Consider the following 22456-nt stretch of genomic DNA (forward strand, 5'->3'; position numbering starts at 1 on the left):
TAGTCGCTCTGGATTATAAGACGCACTGTCAGTGAATGGTCTATTTTCTAACTTTTTTCACAAGTAAACTGCACTGGACTTTAAAGGAAACAACAGTGTGATGGGTGAGTGGTTTTGTTTGTTTGGTGCGTTCACGGTGACTCTGGGCTTTGTTCAGTTGTGGCGTGTAGGGAGGGTGCTGTCTGGGACCAACGGATTGTTGGCGTGTTCGTAGTGACTCAGTTGTTCAGTTGTGTCTAGAAGTGGCACATTGCACTCGCTTTTTCGGTTCGTTCCTCCGTTCCGTTCCTCGTCTGCGTGGAGTGATGAGTGTGTCTGTTGGTGTTTGTCACTGTGCGGTCGCTGTCTGCTCCGTGTGTGTTTGTGTGTTCTGCGGGTGTTGTGGCTTTGTAGTTTACTGAAGTCGTGCTGGGACACCCGAGTGGATTCGTGTATAGGGCGCTCTGGATTGAGGGGCACGCAGTCGTATTTTGATGCGGTTGGAGGATTAAGAGTGCATCTAATAGCCCCGAAAATACGGTAAATTCTTGTATCTTGCGTCACAGGGGCTTATCTGGCTTGTGTAGGGGTTTTTGGTCTGTGTATGGTGTTACCTGGTCTGTGTAGGGTCTTACCTGGTCTGTGTAGGGGTCTTTGGTCTGTGTAGGGTCTTACCTGGCGTAGGGGGGTCTTGTTGAGTTGTAGAGACTTGAGCGGTTGGACTTCAGGGGTGCTGCCGGTGCTGCTGGCTGAAGACCCCGACACTGAGGCCTGGACCGTGGCTACAGTCCTCGCCTGGTCCGGGGGGACGTACCTGAGAAGCAATTTTAGAATTATGTTAGATATTTATTTTTATCTGTTTTGTTTGTTTAGCCCTTAGTGCTTCTGAAAGGTCCATCCATCCATCCATCCATTTTCCCCGCTTATCCGGGGCCGGGTCGCGGGGGCAGCAGCCTAAGCAGGGACTCCCAGACTTCCTTCACCCCAGACACGTCCTCCAGCTCCTCCGGGGGGACCCCGAGGCGTTCCCAGGCCAGCCGAGAGACATAGTCCCTCCAGTGTGTCCTGGGTCTTCCCCGGGGCCTCCTCCCGGTGGGACATGCCCAGAACACCTCCCTAGGGAGGCGCCCAGGAGGCATCCGGAACAGATGCCCGAGCCACCTCAACTGGCTCCTCTCGACGTGGAGGAGCAGCGGCTCTACTCCGAGCTCCTCCCGTGTGACTGAGCTCTTCACCCTATCTCTAAGGGAGCGCCCAGCCACCCTGCGGAGGAAACCCATTTCAAGCGCTTGTATCCGTGATCTCGTCCTTTCGGTCACTACCCAGAGCTCATGACCATAGGTGAGAGTAGGAACGAAGACTGACCGGTAAATCGAGAGCTTCGCCTTTCGGCTCAGCTCCCTCTTCACCACAACGGTCCGATACAGCGACCGCATCACTGCCGAAGCTGCACCGATCCGCCTGTCAATCTCACACTCCGTCCTTCCCTCACTCGTGAACAAGACCCCGAGATACTTGAACTCCTCCACTTGAGGCAAAGACTCTCCACCCACCCGGAGAGGGCAAGCCACCTTTTTCCGGTCGAGAACCATGGCCTCAGACTTAGAAGAGCTGATCTTCATCCCAGCCGCTTCACACTCGGCTGCAAACCGCCCCAGTGCACACTGCAGGTCCTGGTTCGATGAAGCCAACATCATCCGCAAACAGCAGAGATGAGATCCTGTGGTCCCCAAACCGGACCCCCTCCGGCCCCTGACTGCGCCTAGAAATTCTGTCCATAAACACAATGAACAGAACCGGTGACAAAGGGCAGCCCTGGCGGAGTCCAACATGCACTGGGAACAGGTTTGACTTACTGCCGGCAATGCGAACACAGCTCCTGCTCCGGTCATACAGGGACCGGACAGCCCTTAGCAAAGGACCCCGAACCCCATACTCCCAGAGCACCCCCCACAGGACACCACGAGGGACACGGTCGAATGCCTTCTCCAAGTCCACAAAACACATGTGGACTGGTTGGGCAAACTCCCGTGAACCCTCGAGCACCCGATGGAGAGTGTAGAGCTGGTCCAGTGTTCCACGGCCAGGACGAAAACCACACTGCTCCTCCTGGATCTGAGGTTCGACTATCGGCCGGATTCTCCTCTCCAGTACCTGGCATAGACCTTACCGGGAAGGCTGAGGAGTGTGATCCCCCTATAGTTGGAGCACACCCTCCGGTCCCCCTTCTTATACAGAGGGACCACCACCCCGGTTTGCCAGTCCAGAGGTACTGTCCCCGACCGCCACGCGATGTTGAAGAGGCGTGTCAGCCAAGACAGCCCCACAACATCCAGAGACTTAAGGTACTCAGGACGGATCTCATCCAACCCCGGAGCCTTGCCACCAAGGAGCTTTCCAACCACCTCAGTGACTTCAGCCTGGGTGATGGATGAGTCCGCCTCCGAGTCCCCAGCCTCGGCCTCCTCCTCAGAAGACGTGACGGTGGGATTGAGGAGATCCTCAAAGTATTCCTTCCACCACCGGACAACGTCCCCAGTCGAGGTCAGCAGCTCTCCCCTCGCACTGTAAACAGTGTTGGCGAAGAACTTCTTCCCCCTCCTGAGGCGCCGGACGGTTTGCCAGAATCTCTTTGAGGCCGTCCGATAGTCCTTCTCCATGGCCTCCCCGAACTCCTCCCAGCTCCGTGTTTTTGCCTCCGCAACCGCACGGGCTGCAGCACGCTTGGCCCGCCGGTACCCGTCAGCTGCTTCAGGAGTCCCCCGAGCCAACAAGACCCGATAGGACTCCTTCTTTAGCTTGATGGCATCCCTTACTTCCGGTGTCCACCACCGGGTTCGGGGATTGCCGCCGCGACAGGCACCACAGACCTTACGCCCACAGCTCCGAGCAGCTGCATTGACAATAGAGGCCGAGAATGAAGCCCACTCGGACTCCATATCTCCAGCCTCCCCCGGACTCTGGGAGAAGTCCTCCCGGAGGTGCGAGTTGAAAGTCCCTCTGACAGAGGCCTCCGCCAGACGTTCCCAACAGACCCTCACTACACGCTTGGGCCTGCCAGGTCTTTCCGGCTTCCTCCTCCACCAGCGAACCCAACTCACAACCAGGTGGTGATCAGTTGACAGCTCAGCCCCTCTCTTCACCCGAGTGTCTAAGACACGCGGCCGGAGATCAGATGACACGACTACAAAGTCGATCATCGACCTCCGGCCTAGGGTGTCCTGGTGCCACGTGCACTTATGGACACCCTTGTGCTCGAACATGGTGTTCGTTATGGACAAACCGTGACTAGCACAGAAGTCCAATAACAAAACACCGCTCGGGTTCAGATCAGGGAGGCCGTTCCTCCCAATCACCCCTCTCCAAGTGTCACTGTCGTTGCCCACGTGGGCGTTGAAGTCCCCCAAGAGAACAACGGAGTCCCCGGTCGGTGCACTGTCTAGTACCCCTCCCAAGGACTCCAAGAAGGCCGGGTACTCTGCACTGCTGTTCGGCCCGTAGGCCGACACCACAGTGAGAGGCCTGTCCCCGACCCGAAGGCGCAGGGACGCGACCCTCTCGTTCACCGGGGTGAACTCCAACACACAGCGGCTGAGCTGTGGGGCAATGAGCAGGCCCACACCAGCCCGCCGCCGCTCCCCGCGGCCAACGCCAGAGAAATGGAGAGTCCAGCCCCTCTCAAGGAGTTGGGTTCCAGAGCCCAAACTGTGCGTGGAGGTGAGGCCGACTATATCTAGTCGGTAACGCTCAACCTCCCGCACAAGCTCAGGCTCCTTCCCCCCCAGCGAGGTGACATTCCATGTCCCCAGAGCTAGTCTCCATGTCCGGAGATCCGGTCGTCGAGGCCCCCGCCGTCGACTGCCGCCCAGATCTCTCTGCACCGGCCCCATATGGCTCCTCCCGCGGGTGGTGGGCCCACGTGAGGACGGCCCCACGTCGCTCCCCGTGGGGGAAGGCCCGGCCACCAGGCGCTCGCTGACGAGCACCCACCCCAGGCCTGGCTCCAGGGTGAGGCCCCGGTGACGCCAATCCGGGCGACGTAACTGGCCTCTGTGTTGCACTCATCATAAGGGGCTTCTGAACCGTTCTTCGTCTGACCCGTCCCCCCGGACCTGTTTGCCTTGGGTGATCCTACCAGGGGCATAAAGCCCCCGACAACATAGCTCCCGGGATCATTCGGGCACTCAAACCCCTCCACCACGATAAGGTGACGGTTCAAGGAGGGGCTGAAAGGTCCTATATTACACAAAGTTGACTCTTGTGAGCTCTAAGCTGTTATAATGTTGTCACCTCCTCATAAACATCCCTGGATTATGTTTTGTTAAATACACACATGTTTGAGTAACCTTTTCTGCATCTCCAAAGCTCAAAATGTTCTGTTCCATCTTGTAATGTCATGAAGCAGTTTTCAAGTTTTCAAGTTAACAGCTCCTTTTACCTTTAGTTTAATAGACACTAGAAATTCCAGGACTGAAATGATCCAAATGATTCTAGTGAAGTTGTATTTAAAAACATAGTGGAGCACTGCATTACCACATAACATCACTAGGTGGAACAGAGTGTTTTCAATTTGAGAAAAGACCACTGCCAAAATATACAACGTTTGTGTTAAACATGTGAATGAAACAAACACAACTCCAGGTCTGTTTATGATGAGGAAAAATCATAAAAGATCAGAAAACACTAATCTAGGACTTTTAAATATATAATATGGTTTAAAAGAGTAGGAGCTCTACCACAGATAATGACATTTACATAATGTTAAGGGTTAAAGGCCCTGGACCTATTTTTTTCCATGTATTTGAGCAAAAGTTCTCTTGCCCCAGTACAGATATATTGTATAAGCAGCAGTTGAGGTCATTTAAGTTCTCTGCATTTAATTATAACGCATTTTACTAGGGCTGGGTATCATACAGATGTTACCGATGCGTTACATATCTCAATACAGTGAGCTTTCGATTCAGTACAATTCAGTACAATTCAGTACGATATATTTCAAATCGATTCGCTACAGTTCAATTAAAAAAAATAAAGGCTAAATCATGATCGTGATACTAAAAGTCTTTGTTAAACCACTTCCTGTGCAAAGTTCATATGAAACACAAACATTTTAATCAACAAAACAGTGAAAATGTCAAATGTGTCGCATAAACAAGTTTCCTTTCTGTAAACAAGCAACAATACTGTAGCTGTAACTAAATAATTGAGTAAAATAAACCAAAAAATACTCAATACACGATATATTTCAAATCAGTTTTATACGGTTCAATAAAAAAATAAAGGCTAAATCATGGCTGTGATACTAAAAGTCTTCGTTAAACCAATTCCTGTGCAAAGTGAATATGAATCACAAACATTTTAATCATCAAAACTGTGAAAATGTCAAATGTGTCTCATAAATGAGTTTTCTTTCTCTAAACAAGCAACAAAACTGTAGCTGTAACAAAATAATTTTGTAAAATATACCTGTGGTGGGGTTCTTCCAAAAAAAAAAAACCTCAGGCTTAGCCAGGAAATGCTTTTCGGTGATTTATTGTGCTCTCCAACAGTGCAAAAGGTGCCAAACGTGAGTGGAAAAATATTTACAGTGGTGGTGTGAAAAACAAAAAACCAAAATAAGTTTTTGGTGGACTTCCCCTTTAAGTCCTGCAGCGTTTGCTCGCTCGCTCTCTCACTCACGCTCTCGGTCGCTCGTTCGCTCTGGCTCATTCCACACAAGTTACCTCCACCGTAACCTGGTCGCGACTGGTGACAGAGCTGGAGAGCGCACCTTTATATTCCCGTTTGCCCCTCCCACATTACATAATTCCCCCCAATAATCGTGATTACGCCGTTTCTACGATTAAACGACCTACGTTCCTTCGCTTGACTGTTATATACGCGTAACAGCTTGCGCCCAGACTGAATAGGTTTTGTATATGTGGTCTGCGAGACCGACAATACATTTAATTGGCCATGCAAATGAATTGTTGCTCACCTGATCCCCTGAACCCGCGCAACGACAGGATTTAAGCTCCCAGCGCAGATGTGTCCGGGTTTGCCAGAACACCCCACGGTAGGAGGGCGAAGGCGGCGGCGCGAGGGGAAGTAAATGTCTGGTTAAGCGTGCTTTACATGAATTGAACAAGCGCTTCTAAGTGTGCACCCTTAGTCGCGGCACGACACGCAGGAGGTGTTGGGAATTTTTTATTTTTAAAACAGTGATTTTGGTATGAAATGGTACGGCGAGCGGTGCGCAAAGAATACGGAAACGGGCGCGCGCGTCTTCACGTGCTCTCCCCAGGGACGGCGTTCTTAGGGACGAGCCTGCTCCGTCACAATACCAAAAAATACTCTTGGAGATTTATTGATCTAACAGCCCATGATATCAATACTGTATCATCACATTAAACGATATGATATTTCTATATTTTTGCACACCCCTACATTCTACTGTCTGATAATCAGGAAGTACACATTAGCATGCTAGTTATTGTTAGCTTTATTATGTGAAAATTCACTCACTTCACTCTGTTGACTGAGAGTTGTTAAGTGCTTATAAACTCAAAGGATCCTCAAAATGCATAAGGCAAGTGAGGAAAACTTTGGACCCCTGCAAACCATTTAAAATAAACCTTTTTGTGTGTTTCTCATGTTTTTAAGATCAGGTAAAACCAACAAGACCTCAAACTTGAAGCCAATATTAAGAATAAGTGAAAAATGAGAGCTGGTGGCAGAGCCAGTATGTCAACTTTCTCCACTATAGGTCTCCTTAAATAGCAGTAACTGAAGCCTCTTTGTGTTTTATATGAATGCAGTGGACCCCCAGGCCTTAGGAAATGAAATGTAGGCGGTGGCGGCGAAAAAAACGAGTCCACGTACCACCTCTTCTTCTCGTATTTTTCCTGTAGGAACTCTTTCACTTTCTGGGGTTCTCGGAAATCTGGCACCACCGATGTCCGGTCATCGTAAAGGCCCAACCAGATGTGTTTACAGACCTATGAGATGGGGGGATGGGGGAGAGAGTGGTAGGAGGAAAAAAAGGGGGCAAGGGTGGAGAGGGGAAAAAAAAGAGGAATGCCAATAAAGCTGAGTAAGCAGTGGCCCTAGCATACCTTCTGAATGAAAGACAGACCCTCCACAAGCGGGAAGGCTGACAACATTTGTCACTGAAGGAAGAGGATGTTAAACTGGCAAGTACTGTGCTCATTTCATATTATCAGAGGTGGGTGAAGTGGCCAAGATATGTACTCAAGTTAAAGCCACAGTATGTAACTTTTGTTTTTGTCAAAAGACGAACTAAAATAAAAGCATATCTGTTCATGATGGATGTTTTTATTGCACTGAAACACAGAAAAACATGCATCCTTAATCTGAGCGGGCTTGCATCTCCACAAACCTGACTCTTATTCGGCCTGGAGGAAATGTAGAAATGTAGTAGTAGTAGTAGTAGTAGTAGTAGTAGTAGTAGTAGTAGTAGTAGTAGTAGTAGTAGTAAATGTAGTAAATGTAGTAGTAGTAGTAGTAGTAGTAGTAGTAGTAGTAGTAGTAGTAGTAGTAGTAGTAGTAGTAGTAGTAGTAGTAGTAGTAGTAGTAGTAGTAGTAGTAGTAGTAGTAGTAGTAGTAGTAGTAGTAGTAGTAGTAGTAGTAGTAGTAGTAGTAGTAGTAGTAGTAGTAGTAGTAGTAGTAGTAGTAGTAGTAGTAGTAGTAGTAGTAGTAGTAGTAGTAGTAGTAGTAGTAGTAGTAGTAGTAGTAGTAGTAGTAATGTAGTAGTAGTAGTAGTAGTAGTAGTAGTAGTAGTAGTAGTAGTAGTAGTAGTAGTAGTAGTAGTAGTAGTAGTAGTAGTAGTAGTAGTAGTAGTAGTAGTAGTAGTAGTAGTAGTAGTAGTAGTAGTAGTAGTAGTAGTAGTAGTAGTAGTAGTAGTAGTAGTAGTAGTAGTAGTAGTAGTAGTAGTAGTAGTAGTAGTAGTAGTAGTAGTAGTAGTAGTAGTAGTAGTAGTAGTAGTAGTAGTAGTAGTAATGTAGTAGTAGTAGTAGTAGTAGTAGTAGTAGTAGTAGTAGTAGTAGTAGTAGTAGTAATGTAGTAGTAGTAGTAGTAGTAGTAGTAGTAGTAGTATGTAGTAGTGGTAGTGGTAGTAGAAATGTAGTAGTGGTAGTAGAAATGTAGTAGTAGTAGTAGAAATGTAGTAGTAGTAGTAGAAATGTAGTAGTAGTAGTAGTAGTAGTAAATGTAGTACTAGTAGTAGAAATGTAGTACTAGTAGTAGAAATGTAGTACTAGTAGTAGTAGTAGAAATGTAGTAGTAGTAGTAGAAATGTAGTACTAGTAGTAGAAATGTAGTACTAGTAGTAGAAATGTAGTACTAGTAGTAGTAGTAGAAATGTAGTACTAGTAGTAGTAGTAGAAATGTAGTACTAGTAGTAGTAGTAGAAATGTAGTAGTAGTAGTTAGGGATGGGCATTCGATGAAATGTTCTTAATCGATCGTCGGAAGAATTAACAATCGATTATCGATTAATCATTAACGTTTTTATATTAAAATGATCATCATTATTATTACTATCTGCACTAATCTGCATCAATAAATTCAACTTTATGACATATAAACAGTAACGACTCTAGATCCACATCAGCTGTTTGACATTATAATGTGTTTAATTCAGTTTTGCGCAACTCTCACAGAAACAAAACTTAAAACCGCATCACTAATTTGCATAAACTGAGCGAAGATAAAACTCCAGCTCTTTCTGTTGGATTAAAAGACATGACTCAGGTGAATACAGGTTAGTGTGACCAGATTTGCGTTTGTCAAAACCAGGACACCGTACGGGGGGAGGGAGGTGGGGACTCGTCATCCACATTGCACGACTCTCACCTGGTAAAACTTTTTCCCACTGGACACCGAAACATATGTGCTGCTTTATACACTGTGCACATGGACTCACACTTGTCCCAAACACAACGGAAAGTGTGGCATTTCTTGTACAAATCATCGTTAAACACACATTTGTGCTTCGGTACGTTGCAGACTGACCCACTGTTTGTGTCTCGCTCCTTCTGAGTGCAGAGACACATGTACACACCTGTTTGGTCACGATACACACACAAACCTACATTCAGTTTGTCAATTAAAATTAACGTAATCGATGAAATTCTTAATGATCAATTATCAATTAATCGATTAATCATGCCCACCCCCAGTAGTAGTAGTAGTAGTAGTAGTAGTAGTAGTAGAAGAAATGTGGTAGTAATAGTAGAAACGTAGTAGTAGTAATAGAAATGTAGTAGTAGTAGTAGTAGTAGTAGTAGTAGTAGTAGTAGTAGTAGAAATGTAATTGTAATAGTAGTAGTAGTAGTAGTAGTAGTAGTAGTAGTAGAATGTAGTAGTAGTAGTAGTAGTAATGTAGTAGTAGTAGTAGAAATGTAGTAGTAGTAGTAGAAATGTAATAGTAGTAGTAGTAGTAGTAGTAGTAGTAGTAGTAGTAGTAGAAATGTAGTAGTAGTAGAAATGTAATAGTAGTAGTAGTAGAAATGTAATGTAAAAAAAGAGGAGGAACTACTGAGCATCAGTTTGGACATAAAATGTTTTTAATTGTATGTATAATTTTGTTTATCTAACTAAATGTCAAAACAATAAATATGAAAAGACACAAAATTCAATCATATTTGAAGGTAACGTGTAAAAAGTCCCATTTTTATTATAATACCACTTTCTACTTGATGGATGAGCTGCTCAAAGTGACATTGTGAATCGTTTTTAGGATGTTACTAACTTTTAAAAGAGCAGCTTGGTTGGGCTGAATAAACAGATCTGACTTTTATAACCCAAACATGTTTATCTCTAAAAAAAAAAAAAAAAAAAAGTGAAATGATCAGTGTGTACCTCATTGCTGTGCTTCTGTAGGAACTCGATTTCCTGTTGTGTGAAGGTGGTCATCGAGATGGACTTTACTCTGTGAGGGGGGTTCAGACCTCGCCTGCAGAAACAACAAAGAGCACATTAAAAACACAAACATCAACTAAATAACAGGATACTGTACTGTATTAAAAAGGCTAATCAATACTCAGACCACTGTCGAAAGTAGATACTCACTAAAGTATTCCAAAAACACACAATCAGAATAAACATAGACCTGTACTGAATAGTTTCAGTTGATCTAAAGATGAGAGTATTATAAAATTACTATTATTTTCTGTTCAAAATTACCTTGTACTGTCTAGACAGGGAACATTTTCTGTAATTATCATTGTGAGATTTAAATGATTTTCTTTCATGTGATAATAATGTGCCAAAAAAGTTCAAATCACAATTTTTAGAGGAAAGATTTAGACTAAATTCTACTACTGTACTGACCTTAAATTATTTAAAATTACAGTGTATGACTTTCTGCAGGTTTCCATGGAAATATCGCTAAAGGAACAGCAGGAGCAGACCCTCCTCCAGGCGAAGTAAGAGTCAGGTTTGTGGAGATGCAAGCCTGCTCACAGGGGTGTGCAAAAATATTGAAATACCGATATATTGTACCGTCTAATGTGATGATACAGTATTGATATCGTGGGCTGCTGTATAGATATGTCTCCAAGAGTATTTTTTGGTATATTTTACTAAATTATTTTGTTACAGCTACAGTTTTGTTGTTTGTTTAGAGAAAGGAAACTCATTTATACGACACATTTGACATTTTCACTGTTTTGATGATTAAAATGTTTGTGTTTCATATTCACTTTGCACAAGAAGTGGTTTAACAAAGACTTTTAGTATCATAGCCATGATTTAGCCTTTATTTTTTATTGAACCATATCAAATCGATTTGAAATATATCGTATTGTATTGAACCAAAAGTGCACTGTATCAAGATATGTATCGTATCATGGTCTGTGTATCGAGGTATGTATCGTATCAACAGCTTCTTAATGATACCCAGGCCTAGTGCTGACAGTACGTGAGCTTTAAAAAGTTACATACTGGCTCAGATTACACTCATTTCTCATGTTATTTCCTCATCACAAATGGAGTTGTGTTTTGTTTTTGTTTACTCATGTTTAACAAACAAATCCTGCATATTACAGCCGAGTTCTTCTCTCAAACAGAAAACACTGTTCCAACTTGTGATGTCATGCTGTGATACAGGAAGTGCTCCATTGTGTTTTTAAACTCCAAACACCTTCACTACAATCTTTGGATGATTTCAGGTATAGAATTGCCAGCCTCTATTAAACAAACAAAAGGAGCTGTTCACTTGAATACGACAACTACTTGACATCACAAGGTGGAGCAGAGCATTTTGAGATTGAGATGTAGACAGACTAATGAACCAGGATATTTCAAACATGTGTGAATGAAACAAAACATTATAACAGGTCTTAAAGCTCACAAGAATCTACTTTTGCACAATATAGAAAATAAAATGTCCTAAAAGATAACGAGTGTTGCCGTTACATACACAATACTAATAACAAATGGGACACCAGACCTAAGATTACACAAAGCTCTGGAGTTGAATGTCTCTGTGGAGGAGAGCTAAAAGGTGAAGCACAAATGAAGAGTCTGACGTGCTAATGCCAACACTAACGCTACACTGATTTACAACAGCGTCTCTGGGGTTTTATGTGAAACAGACGCAGGTCACTAACTGAGCTGACCTAAAATGGACTTCAAAAGACCACAGAGAAAACTTCTGACCCATTTCCAGGATTTCACTGACTTTGGAGTTTGCAGAGAAGGAAAACAAGGAGAAATCTCACCTGATTGGAATTCAAAAAACACCAAAGTGCTGTTATCATGATAGTAAAATTTCAGACTCGATTTCAATACTGAGGAAAAGGCTTGAAACTGGCTAACAATTTCACAACCAAAATTATAATAAACTTTTTTCAGACATTTTTTTTTTCATTTTAGCAACTTTACTGATTGATTATCTGTAAAACTTTTTTAATTAGCAGATAGGGTCTAATCATATCAACAGAGAGAAACTTATAAAAGCCTACCCGCTCTAACATAATAAACCAAAAGTGACAGCTATTACATTTCTTTTCCTAAAACAAAACTCATATCTTATCTTATCCTTTATCCTACATTTTCAACACAAATAAATAGCAGTTCTTTTCAAATGATCATATACTCTTATTGTAGTTTTGATGTTGATACTTTGCAATGTCATCACTCTAGGGGTGTTCTTCATGTATCTATATTGCCAGATTGTTCAGCAGTTACCATGGTGACACAATGCACACCCCCCGGAAATGTTGATGACATCAGCTGTAGAGTATCAGTCGCTCAAGTCCATTCAGAAACTATTCGGAAAGGTCACATTTTCCCTGCGTTCAATTATCTTCTGACTCCTACTTGGACCTCGGATTTGACGCCACGTCCGAGCCTGAAGCATTTTATTATGTTTCGTGTCTCGGACTGGGAGAGTAGCGTGTTGTCTCACCACAACACCGACTACCAGACCCACAGGCAGTGATACGGACATGGTAAAGTACTGCAGTGATACGAGTGACTGATGTTGTCATTTAAACCACCAAAGTGTCCAAACACAATGGAAAAAGTTCTGTATATATAAATAGTATATTAACAGTTTTGTTCGCCTCCACAAAATATTGCAATAAATATTGTACTGTAAGATGTATATCGTGAAAATATCATATCAAGAGTTTTGGATATTGTTACATCACTAATCATGAGCCTCCCCACCATATCTTGAGCTTTCCCACGATATCGCAATAAATATCGTACCATGAGGTTCATACCGTGACAATATTGTATCGTGAGACTTGGATATTGTTACACCCCTAAGTTCTGATGTTGATACTATGCAGTGTCATCATGCTGGGGGTGTTCTACATGTATCTATATTGACAGAATATTCAGCAGTTACCATGGTGACACCAATGCACACATTAGCTTCACAATCCCAAGGAACGTTGATGACATCAGCTGCAAAGTATCAGTACCTCAAACCCATTCAAAACTATTTCGGAAAGGTCACATTTTGTCCTGTGTAAGGGTGTGCAAAAATACTGAAATATCGATATATTGTATCGTTTAATGTAATGATGCAGTATGGATATCATGGGCTGCGGTATCGATATATTGCCAAGAGTATTTTTTGGTGTATTTTACTAAATTATTTTGTTACAGCTACAGCTTTGTTGCTTGTTCAGAGGAAGGAAACTTGTTTATGCAACACATTTGACATTTTCACTGTTTTGAGGATTTAAATGTTTGTGTTTCATATGAACTTTGCACAGGAAGCAGTTTAACAAAGCCATGATTTAGCCTATATTTTTTACTGAACCATATCGAATCAATTTGAAATGTATTGAATCGTATCGAATTGTAAGCTCACTGTATCGAGATATGTATTGTACCGTGGCCTAGGTATCGAGATATGTACCGTATCGTGGCCCATGTATAAAGATATATATCGTATCGTTGCCTATGTATCGAAATATGTATTGTATCGTGGCCTATGTATCGTATCGTGGCTTATGCATCGAGACATGTACGATATCGTGGCCCATGTATCAAGATATGTATCGTATCGTGGCCTATGTATCAAGATATGTATCGTATCGTGGCCTATGTATCGAGATATGTATCGTACCGTGGCCTACGTATCGAGATATGTACCGTATCGTGGCCCATGTATCAAGATATGTACCGTATCGTTGCCTATGTATTGAGACATGTACCGTATCGTGGCCCATGTATAAAGATACATATCGTATCGTTGCCTATGTATCGAAATATGTATTGTATCGTGGCCTATGTATCGTATCGTGGCTTATGCATCGAGACATGTACGATATCGTGGCCCATGTATCAAGATATGTATCGTATCGTGGCCTATGTATCAAGATATGTATCGTATCGTGGCCTATGTATCGAGATATGTATCGTACCGTGGCCTACGTATCGAGATATATACCGTATCGTGGCCCATGTATCAAGATATGTACCGTATCGTGGCCCATGTATCAAGATATGTACCGTATCGTTGCCTATGTATTGAGATATGTACCGTATCGTGGCCCATGTATGAAGATATATATCGTATCGTTGCCTATGTATCGATATATGTATTGTATCGTGGCCTATGTATCGAGGTATGTATCGTATCGTGGCTTATGCATCGAGACATGTACGATATCGTGGCCTATGTATCGAGATATGTATCGTATCGTGGCCTATGTATCGAGGTATGTATCATATCAGCAACTTCTTAATGATACCCAGCCCAGGTCCTGTTTTTTTGTGTGTTTTTTTTCAGTATATTCTTGTTTAAATGAGTATCTACGTTTAACACTAGTTTTATTATCGATTAGGAGCTATTACAAGTATTGATTAATTTGAAGTCCTTCACCATACTGTGATCATCATTACACCACAACTATAAAAAAAATCAAAAGCACCGTTTGAGCTGATGACACATCTAACAACACCATATTTATTCACTTCCCAGAAATGTCGTTCACTGTTATAAGTATTGCGCCATGTTCTGCTTCCAAACTTCCATGGGGCTGACTCATGAACCACAATTACAATGATTTAGATCAACAAGCAACAAGCATTAATGCATCCACAATAACAGATAGATCGGGTCTATGGAGGAGCCAGTGTCAGGTTTTATATTGATTTAGTCTGGCCTGGCGGTAACCCTCATTTTTACAGTTTTATTAAAATTGTCAGATCAGTGATGACTTTGTAGCAGGCAGAATATCATTAGAATGCTTATTAAATTAACGGTCGTATCTTGTGCTAAACTGACTATTGCGAGCTTTAAGACAAGTTAGAATATTAATACCTCATCCAAAACACTGTTAGGATTCCTGTTTTTTTCCCTTGTGCTGTCTTCCCCTCCCCTCTGTGTCTTGTGTGTCGTGTTTGGAGCTGGGCGGAGAATCTGGCACCACCGTCTTTTTTGGTTCCACCCACTGTTCACCTGCAGCTCATTCTCCAAACAACCTACACCTCTGCAGTATTAAAGACCGGTTCAAAAGTCCACACATCGCTACATCAACAGTTTATCCTCTGCGGTACAAACTTTTGGCTCCAGCTCTGTTTTTTACATTAATATCTGTTTTCCCAGTACTTAGTTTGTCTTTTTTCCTGTTTTCCTCACATTACCTTACATTGGAATTTCACCCCAGCCTCTGATGCAGCTCCCAGCAACCTGCGCTTTATTTTTGTAAATCAATAAATCCTGTTTTTGATAATCATTGTCTGCCTTTTTTGATCCAACAGTCATTACAACACAGACCTGGAGTTGTGTTTTGTTTCATTCACACATTTCAGTTAACATGCATTATTAGGGTAGCCTGATTCATCACCTCGCAGTGTTAGAATTAATTCATTCAATGGTAGACGGGTACTTTTTTAAATTTAACCAATTGCTGTTATTTGGTCGTGATGTATGTAATGCACCACTAATGGGGTTAACTGATATATTAAGCTTTTCCCAAATCCCGCAGGAAGATGGACAGTAGTGTCTTTCCTCTTGACAAAATTCAACAAACATTCTCTTTGTTCCAGCTTTAAATTCTCGATCTAGTGAATCATTACCAACACAGAATATATGGTTCTTCAGTGATTGGCTGGTGCCCGAACTCGCACTTCCAGGGTTTGCGAACAGTCTATTGTATTTTGATTCCTGGGCTAGTCGCTGAAGAGAAATTAAATTGAGTGGAGGCACTAGGTGGCGCCAGCCTGGCTATTACCAGGGTGTCTACATCTCCAAAGCTCAGAATGCTCTGTTCCACCTTGTCATGTCATCAAGCTGTAGTATTCAAGTTTACACCAAACTTTTACCTTTGTTTAGTGGAGATTCAAAATGATTCTAGGGAAGGTGGACGGAGTTTTAAACCCCAGTTGAGCATTTTCTGTACATGACATCACAAGGTGGAACATATACTCTCTCTATAAATGAAGATGGCTAATGCACTTGCCGCCACGTTCCAAATACGATGCTCACATGCGGCTCTTATGGCTCATTTAGATCCTGGCTCCAATTGACTTACATTGTTATATTGTCCCCTTCTCTGTAACTGATGCTGTGAGCCTCGGCATTTTGATCTTAAAATGTTCGTATTAACCCACTTTTTCCCACTATTTTGTCTGTTTAAAAAATCCTATACCTAATATAAAGCCTGGCACCAAATTTGCACCTGTAAGTGCTAACATCGTGAGTTTCATTTAAGTGGAGCCGAACGCTGTGGCTGACGTCACACTCTCCAAGGGCCTGTTTACACGAGAACGCTTGTGGGTAAAAATGACAAAATATTTTATAGGAAGTGCCTTTCGTTTAGACGATGACGGCATTTTGGGGCTTGAAAACACAAAAATCTGAAACCACCCTCCAGATTGGAAAAGTTGAACACGCTCCATCGTAGCGTTTCCGTTTACACTGCCCAAGACGCAAAACTCTGCTCAGATCTGCTCACGTCGCGTACACGTTTACGTCACATACATCACCCCCTAGCGTCACCACCGAGCCGCCTGGCATGCATACCCACTCCAATTCTACACACATATGCACGCAGATTTCCTTCTGAAAACGCTCATCTAAACACAGAATAAAAAGTAAAGATGCAACACTACTTTTGCATCTTCTGTTCACACCATCATCATATAAACGCAGCCTGAGTCCACTTCTTTAAACAGTCTTTGGGTAGAAAAGCGTGTGTTCAGTTTGAGAGAGGAACTCAGCCTAAATATGCAAATATGTGTTAAACGTGTGAATGAACCAAAACTAAAGTCCAGGTCTGTTTTTGATGAGGAAACAACATTATAACATAGACCAGAAAACAGAGTAATATGGTCTCTTTAAAATAAATAAAAAACAAATGTAATGTAATGACTGGACAACATGATGAAGATGCATGACTAGAGCTCTTGTACTGCTGTCATCACGCAATCCCAGCATGCACCTCCAAACCAGTCAATCCAGTCACAACGGACACATTTTATTGGAGTTTCAGAGATTATGGATTATTATGATGAACACATTATCAAGCGCAGAAAAAAGCCTTTTACCGGATTTATAAGGCTCCATATTGACAGTAGACGTGGATTCCAGCAGTTAAACAAGGAGTTCTATTAATTAAAGATGCATTGTGTAACTTTTCTGGTGGAGGGTCTGTCAAATGCTTTTCCCCATGGAGATCTTATTGTTTTGTCTGGAAAGTTTCACAGTATAAACCTTTCTATCTTCATGAAGATCAAACCAGACCAAGTTACAGGTCAGATCTGCGGAGAGGCGACCTCACCCACAGTCAGAAGGTTTGTTTTTCTAAGTATTTTTGAGCGATAAACCCACCTGTAATTGAATAAATGTAAAGTAGATCTGTTTAATGTCACACTGTGGAACATTTCAGGCAGAGTAATGATATCTCCACAGAAACAAGCAGGTGACAGACCCCCAACCAAAAAGTGACATAGTGCACCTTTAAAAAATCATCTCATGTATTGAACTATAAATCAATCTAGTATTTATTGTGACAGGCTTATAAAACTGAAATCAAGTTTGAAATGTTAGTATCATGACTAGGGGTGTGCAAAAATATTGAAATATCGACGTATCGTATCGTTTAATGTGATGATACAGTATGGATATCGTGGGCTGCTTATCGATAATAGTATTTTTTGGTAGATTTTTGGTAGTTATTATGTTATTTGTTTAGAGGAAGGAAACTCTTTCATGCGACACATTTGACATTTTCACTGTTTTGAGGATTTAAATGAGGAATTAAATTGAACTGTATCGAATCGCTTTGAAATATTTCGTATCGAATCGAAAGTGCACTGTATTGAGATATGTATCACATCGTGGTCTACGTATCGAGGTATGTATCGTATCACCAACTTCTGAATGATACCAGCCCTAACTGTGACAACACTATATAACTCGGTTCACCTGTTGCATATATGAGGGCCCGGTCAAGCAGAAGTAAACAGCAAGGCCAAAAATTCCAGTTAATGCATCTGATATAAAAATGTATTGAACAGATACATATGTACTCTAGTTTATGAAACTGTTGACCTTTTTCTGTACCATTTTTGGTTCTAAAGTTCCATATGTTTTAAACAGACCATGTATGAAACATGGAACAAAAATTATTTCCCAAATTTCAAAGACCTGCAAATCATGTCAATAAATGGATGTATTTCATCATATCTTGTGTTATTCCATCTTGGAACTGTTGATGAAGGTACATGATTTTTCAAAAAAAAAAAAAGTATTTACGATGATAAAAATTTGCTTGGAAGGACTGACATATTTTATAGAAATAGTTTCCTTTCATTTTGAAGTAATATTAAAGTATTCGGAAGAAAAAAGCGACAAATGATGTAAAATCCTGCACCTTCTACTTGTTTGCACAATTTTCCCTCCGTTACTTTTCCCTCCGTTACCATAACCTTTCTTAATAAAAAATCTCATGAGTCAAAAAGTCAGAGGTTTTTCAACCTAATCTTGTACCATATGGTAGAAAACTATATGAAGCAAATATTCAAACCAGTTTGTTAAGGATATGGAAGTGAGAACCAAGAGTTATCACTGTTTGGATTTATTGCCCAAAAAGTGCTGCATATTTCATTCCCTCCGTTACCGATATGAGTTTTTAAATTTTTTGTCAACAACTTGAAAGAATATCACAGGTTTAACTTTACCCTGTTGGAGTGTAACTCTTTCCTACATTCTGATACTTTACTTATTTCAATAGTCCCTCTAGTTTCTGAATAAGAGACATTTGAATGTCAAAAATCTGTCCCTGTTTCCCTCCGGGACCACTTGACGGGACCCATGACTTGAGTTGACCCCCTTCCATATTTATGCGCTCAAAATACTAGAACTTTACTGACACAACCACAACTTCCTATACTGAGAAATTTCCTTACAGTTCCAGATAATTTCATGACTAAACGTGTCCTTATATGACCTGTGCTGTCTATAGAGTATTAAAAGTTGTTATTACACAAAACTGACCCTTGTGAGCTTTAAGTCATGTTCTAATATTGTTATCTCCTTAAAAACAAACCTGGAGTTGTGTTTTATTTCATTCAACAACAAGTGAATCGAGTCATATAGTGTTGTCACTAGGGATGGGCATGATTAGTCGAGTAATCGATAATTGATCATTAAGAATTGAATCGATTATGTTCATTTTAATTGACAAAATGAATGTAGGTTGCTGTGCGTAGCGTGACCAAACAGAGGTCCGTACATGTAGCTCTGCACTCAGAAGGAGTGAGACACAAACAGAAACATTCGGTTAGTCTGCAACGTACCGAAGCACAAATGCGTATTTAAAGATGACTTGTACAAGAAATTCCACGCTTTCCATTCCAGTTGGGACAAGTGTGAGTCCATGTGCACAGTGTACAAAGCAGCACATATGTTTTGGTGTCCAGTGGGAAAAAGCTTACCAGGACACCGAAAACATGAACAGGCTTTACCAGGTGAGAGTCGCTCAATGTCGATGACGAATCCCCACCTCCCACCCCCCGTACGGTGTCCTAGTTTTGACAAACGCAAATATGGACACACTAACGTGTATTCACCTGAGTCATGTCGCATCAGCGCACAAGAGCTGTGTTTTTTCCTTCCCTTAGTTTATGCAAATGAGCGATGTGGTTTTAAGTTTCATTTCTGTGAGAGTTGCGCAAATCTGCATTAAACACATTATAATGTCAAACGGGCTGATGTGGCTCTAGAGTCGTTACGGTTTATATGTCGTAAAGTTGAATTTATTTATGCAGATTAGTAGTGCAGATAGTAATAATAATGATGATGATACATTTTAATATAAAAAACGTTAATGATTAATCGATAATCGATCGTTAATTCTCCCGACGATCGATGCTATTTGGTCGTGACGTTTGTAATGCTCCGCTAACAGGGTTAACTGGTATATTAAGCTTTTCCCAAATCCCTTAGGAAGAAGGACAATAACGTCTTTCCCCTTGATAAAATTCACCAAACATTATCTTTGTTCCAGCTTTAAATCCTTGATCTCGCGAATCGTTGACAACACAGAATATATGGCTCTTTGCTGATTGGCTGATGCACAGACTCGCACTTCTGGGGTTTTTTGCAAACTGTCTAGTGTATTCTGATTCCTGACCTAGTCACTGAAGAGAAATGAAATTGAGTGGAGGGATTAGGTGGCACCAGCCTGACTATTATTATAGGCCTGTCATGATAAATACTATATTGACTTATAGTTCAATACATGACAATCATTTTTTAAAGGTGCACCATGTAACTTTTTGGTTGGGGGTCTGTCGCCTGCTTGTTTCTATGGATATGCCATTGCTCTGCCTGAAATGATCCACAGTAAGACATTAAACAACATTTATTCAGTTACAGGTGGATTTCATGCTCAAAAATACCTAGAAAAACAACATTCTGACTGTGAGTGGGGTCGCCTCTCCACAGATCTGATCTGTAACTTGGTCCGGTCTGGTCTCCATGAAGGTAGAAAGGTTTAATATCATACTGTGAAACATTCCAGACAAAACAACATCTCCATGGAGAAAAGCATTTGACAGACCCTCCTACAGAAAAGTTACACAGTGATCAGAAAGTATTACGGGCGCTTTAAAAGTGTATCTCACCAAAGTCATGGGGGAAGTTACGTAAATCAGGTGAATTCCTCAAAGTCATGTACTGAATATTGAACAATAAGGACATATACTCATTACTGTGGAAGGTTTAAATACAACTTTTTGTATTGGGAGATGTCACTATACTTCCTGATAACTTCATGACTAAGCCTCCATAAAGCTGCCCCTATATGACCCATGCTGACTACAGCGTGTTACAGCTGTATCTCACCAAAGTCATGGGGAAGTTACATAAATGAGCTAATTCCTCAAAGTTAAGCTCACACAGTGGCTTACATGAAGTCCAGGGGTCTGTGGGGCACGGCTGATGTGGTCATACGGACGAGAGGCGACCCACTGGCCCACTTTAAACGCTTAAGTCTGGAAAGTTTCACAGTGTTACTTATTATTATAACCTTTCTATCTTCATGGAAACCAAACCAGACCAAGTCACAGGTCAGAATTGTAGAGAGGCGACCCCGCTCACAGTCAGAATGTGTGCTTTTCAAGGTATTTTTGAACAATAAAACCACATGTAACTGAATAAATGTAAGAGCAGTGGCATATCCATAGAAACAAGCAGGTAAGTTAACAGCTACATTTGACCTTTAGTTCAGTAGAGATGATCAGTTCCAGGCCTGAAATAATCCAAATGATTCTAGTGAAAGTGAATGGAGTTTAAAAACACAGTGGAGCACTTCCTGAATAAACACATGACATCACAAGACATTTCCTCGCACTTCCAGATAATTTCATGACTAAGCCTCCATAAACTTGCTCCTGTATGACCCATGCTGAGGTGATTTGATCAAATGGAGAAGAGGCAACCCTCTGGCTCTCTTTAAAGATGCATTGTGTAACTTTTCTGTTAGAGCAGGGGTGTCAAACTCAAATTCACAGAGGCCAAAATTAAAAACTGGGTGGGCCAAACTAAATATTTATTGAAAAATTTCAACAACATTTGCATTTTTTCTCTTCTCTATAGATATGTAATGTTAAACTTTTTCTTATTAAAATAAATGTTCAATAATAGTTTTGCTTAAACATTGAATCCAGAACAAGCAGAATATAAAATAATAACATTTTAAATAAATAATGTCTCTATAGTCTATCTGTAGCCAGTGGGCAGCTCTAACACATGTTTGATATGATCTCATGGGCCAAATATAATTATATCGTGGGTCAAATTTGGCCCCCGGACCTGAGTTTGACATTTCTGTGGCAGAGGGTCTATCAGATGCTTTTCTCTATTATTACTGACTTTAATGCTTTGTCTAGAATGTTCCACAGTAGAAATTAAAGTTAGTATCTATCTCAAGGGAGACAACTCTAGGCTCCATAACAAGTAGGGATGGGTAGGGATGGGTCAATAAAGAATAATATCGTGATAAAAAGGGTACACAATAATTGTTTGAGGGACATTTTAGATAATCCTGATAATCACCAACAAAAATACTAGAGATTTAATCACCAAAATGTGCTGAAAAAAGCTACTTATCCTTAATCTTTTCTTCTACATCATTGTTTTCACTCATTTAAAAAAAAATAATTAATCATATGCATAATGTTTTTTTAACTGTCAGCAACTTTAATAATTATTGTGATATAGTCATAAATCACAATTATTTTAACCATGATAACTGTGACACCAAATCTGGCACCACCCAGTGCCTCCGCTCAGTTCCATTTCTCTCCAGTGACTAGGTCAGGAATCAGAATACACTAGACAGTTTGCAAAAACCCCAAAGTGCGAGTCCAGGCATCAGCCAACCAGCGAAGAGCCATATATTCTGTGTTGGCAACGATTTCTGAGATCCAGGATTTAAAGCTGGAACAAAGAAAATGTTTGATGAATTTTATAAAGGGGAAAGACGTTATTGTCCTTCTTCCTG

The 22456-nt window shown here is 41.5% G+C and overlaps 1 protein-coding gene across 1 annotated transcript in view; it reads right to left on the bottom strand.

Moving 5' to 3' along the window:
- agfg1b (ArfGAP with FG repeats 1b) overlaps positions 1 to 22456 on the bottom strand; it is a 45668-nt gene that overhangs the window by 17734 nt on the left and 5478 nt on the right. The window contains exons 2-4 of the mRNA XM_020917223.2: positions 9840 to 9933; positions 6841 to 6956; positions 655 to 793 (exon numbers count right to left, since the gene is read on the bottom strand). Of these exons, the coding sequence (XP_020772882.1) occupies positions 655 to 793; positions 6841 to 6956; positions 9840 to 9933 (349 nt within the window). The remainder of the gene's footprint in view (positions 1 to 654; positions 794 to 6840; positions 6957 to 9839; positions 9934 to 22456) is intronic.

Source organism: Boleophthalmus pectinirostris, unplaced genomic scaffold, assembly GCF_026225935.1.
Source record: "Boleophthalmus pectinirostris isolate CB_2022bp ecotype Guang Dong unplaced genomic scaffold, ASM2622593v1 HiC_scaffold_16, whole genome shotgun sequence".
Classification (NCBI taxonomy): Eukaryota; Metazoa; Chordata; class Actinopteri; order Gobiiformes; family Gobiidae; genus Boleophthalmus; species Boleophthalmus pectinirostris.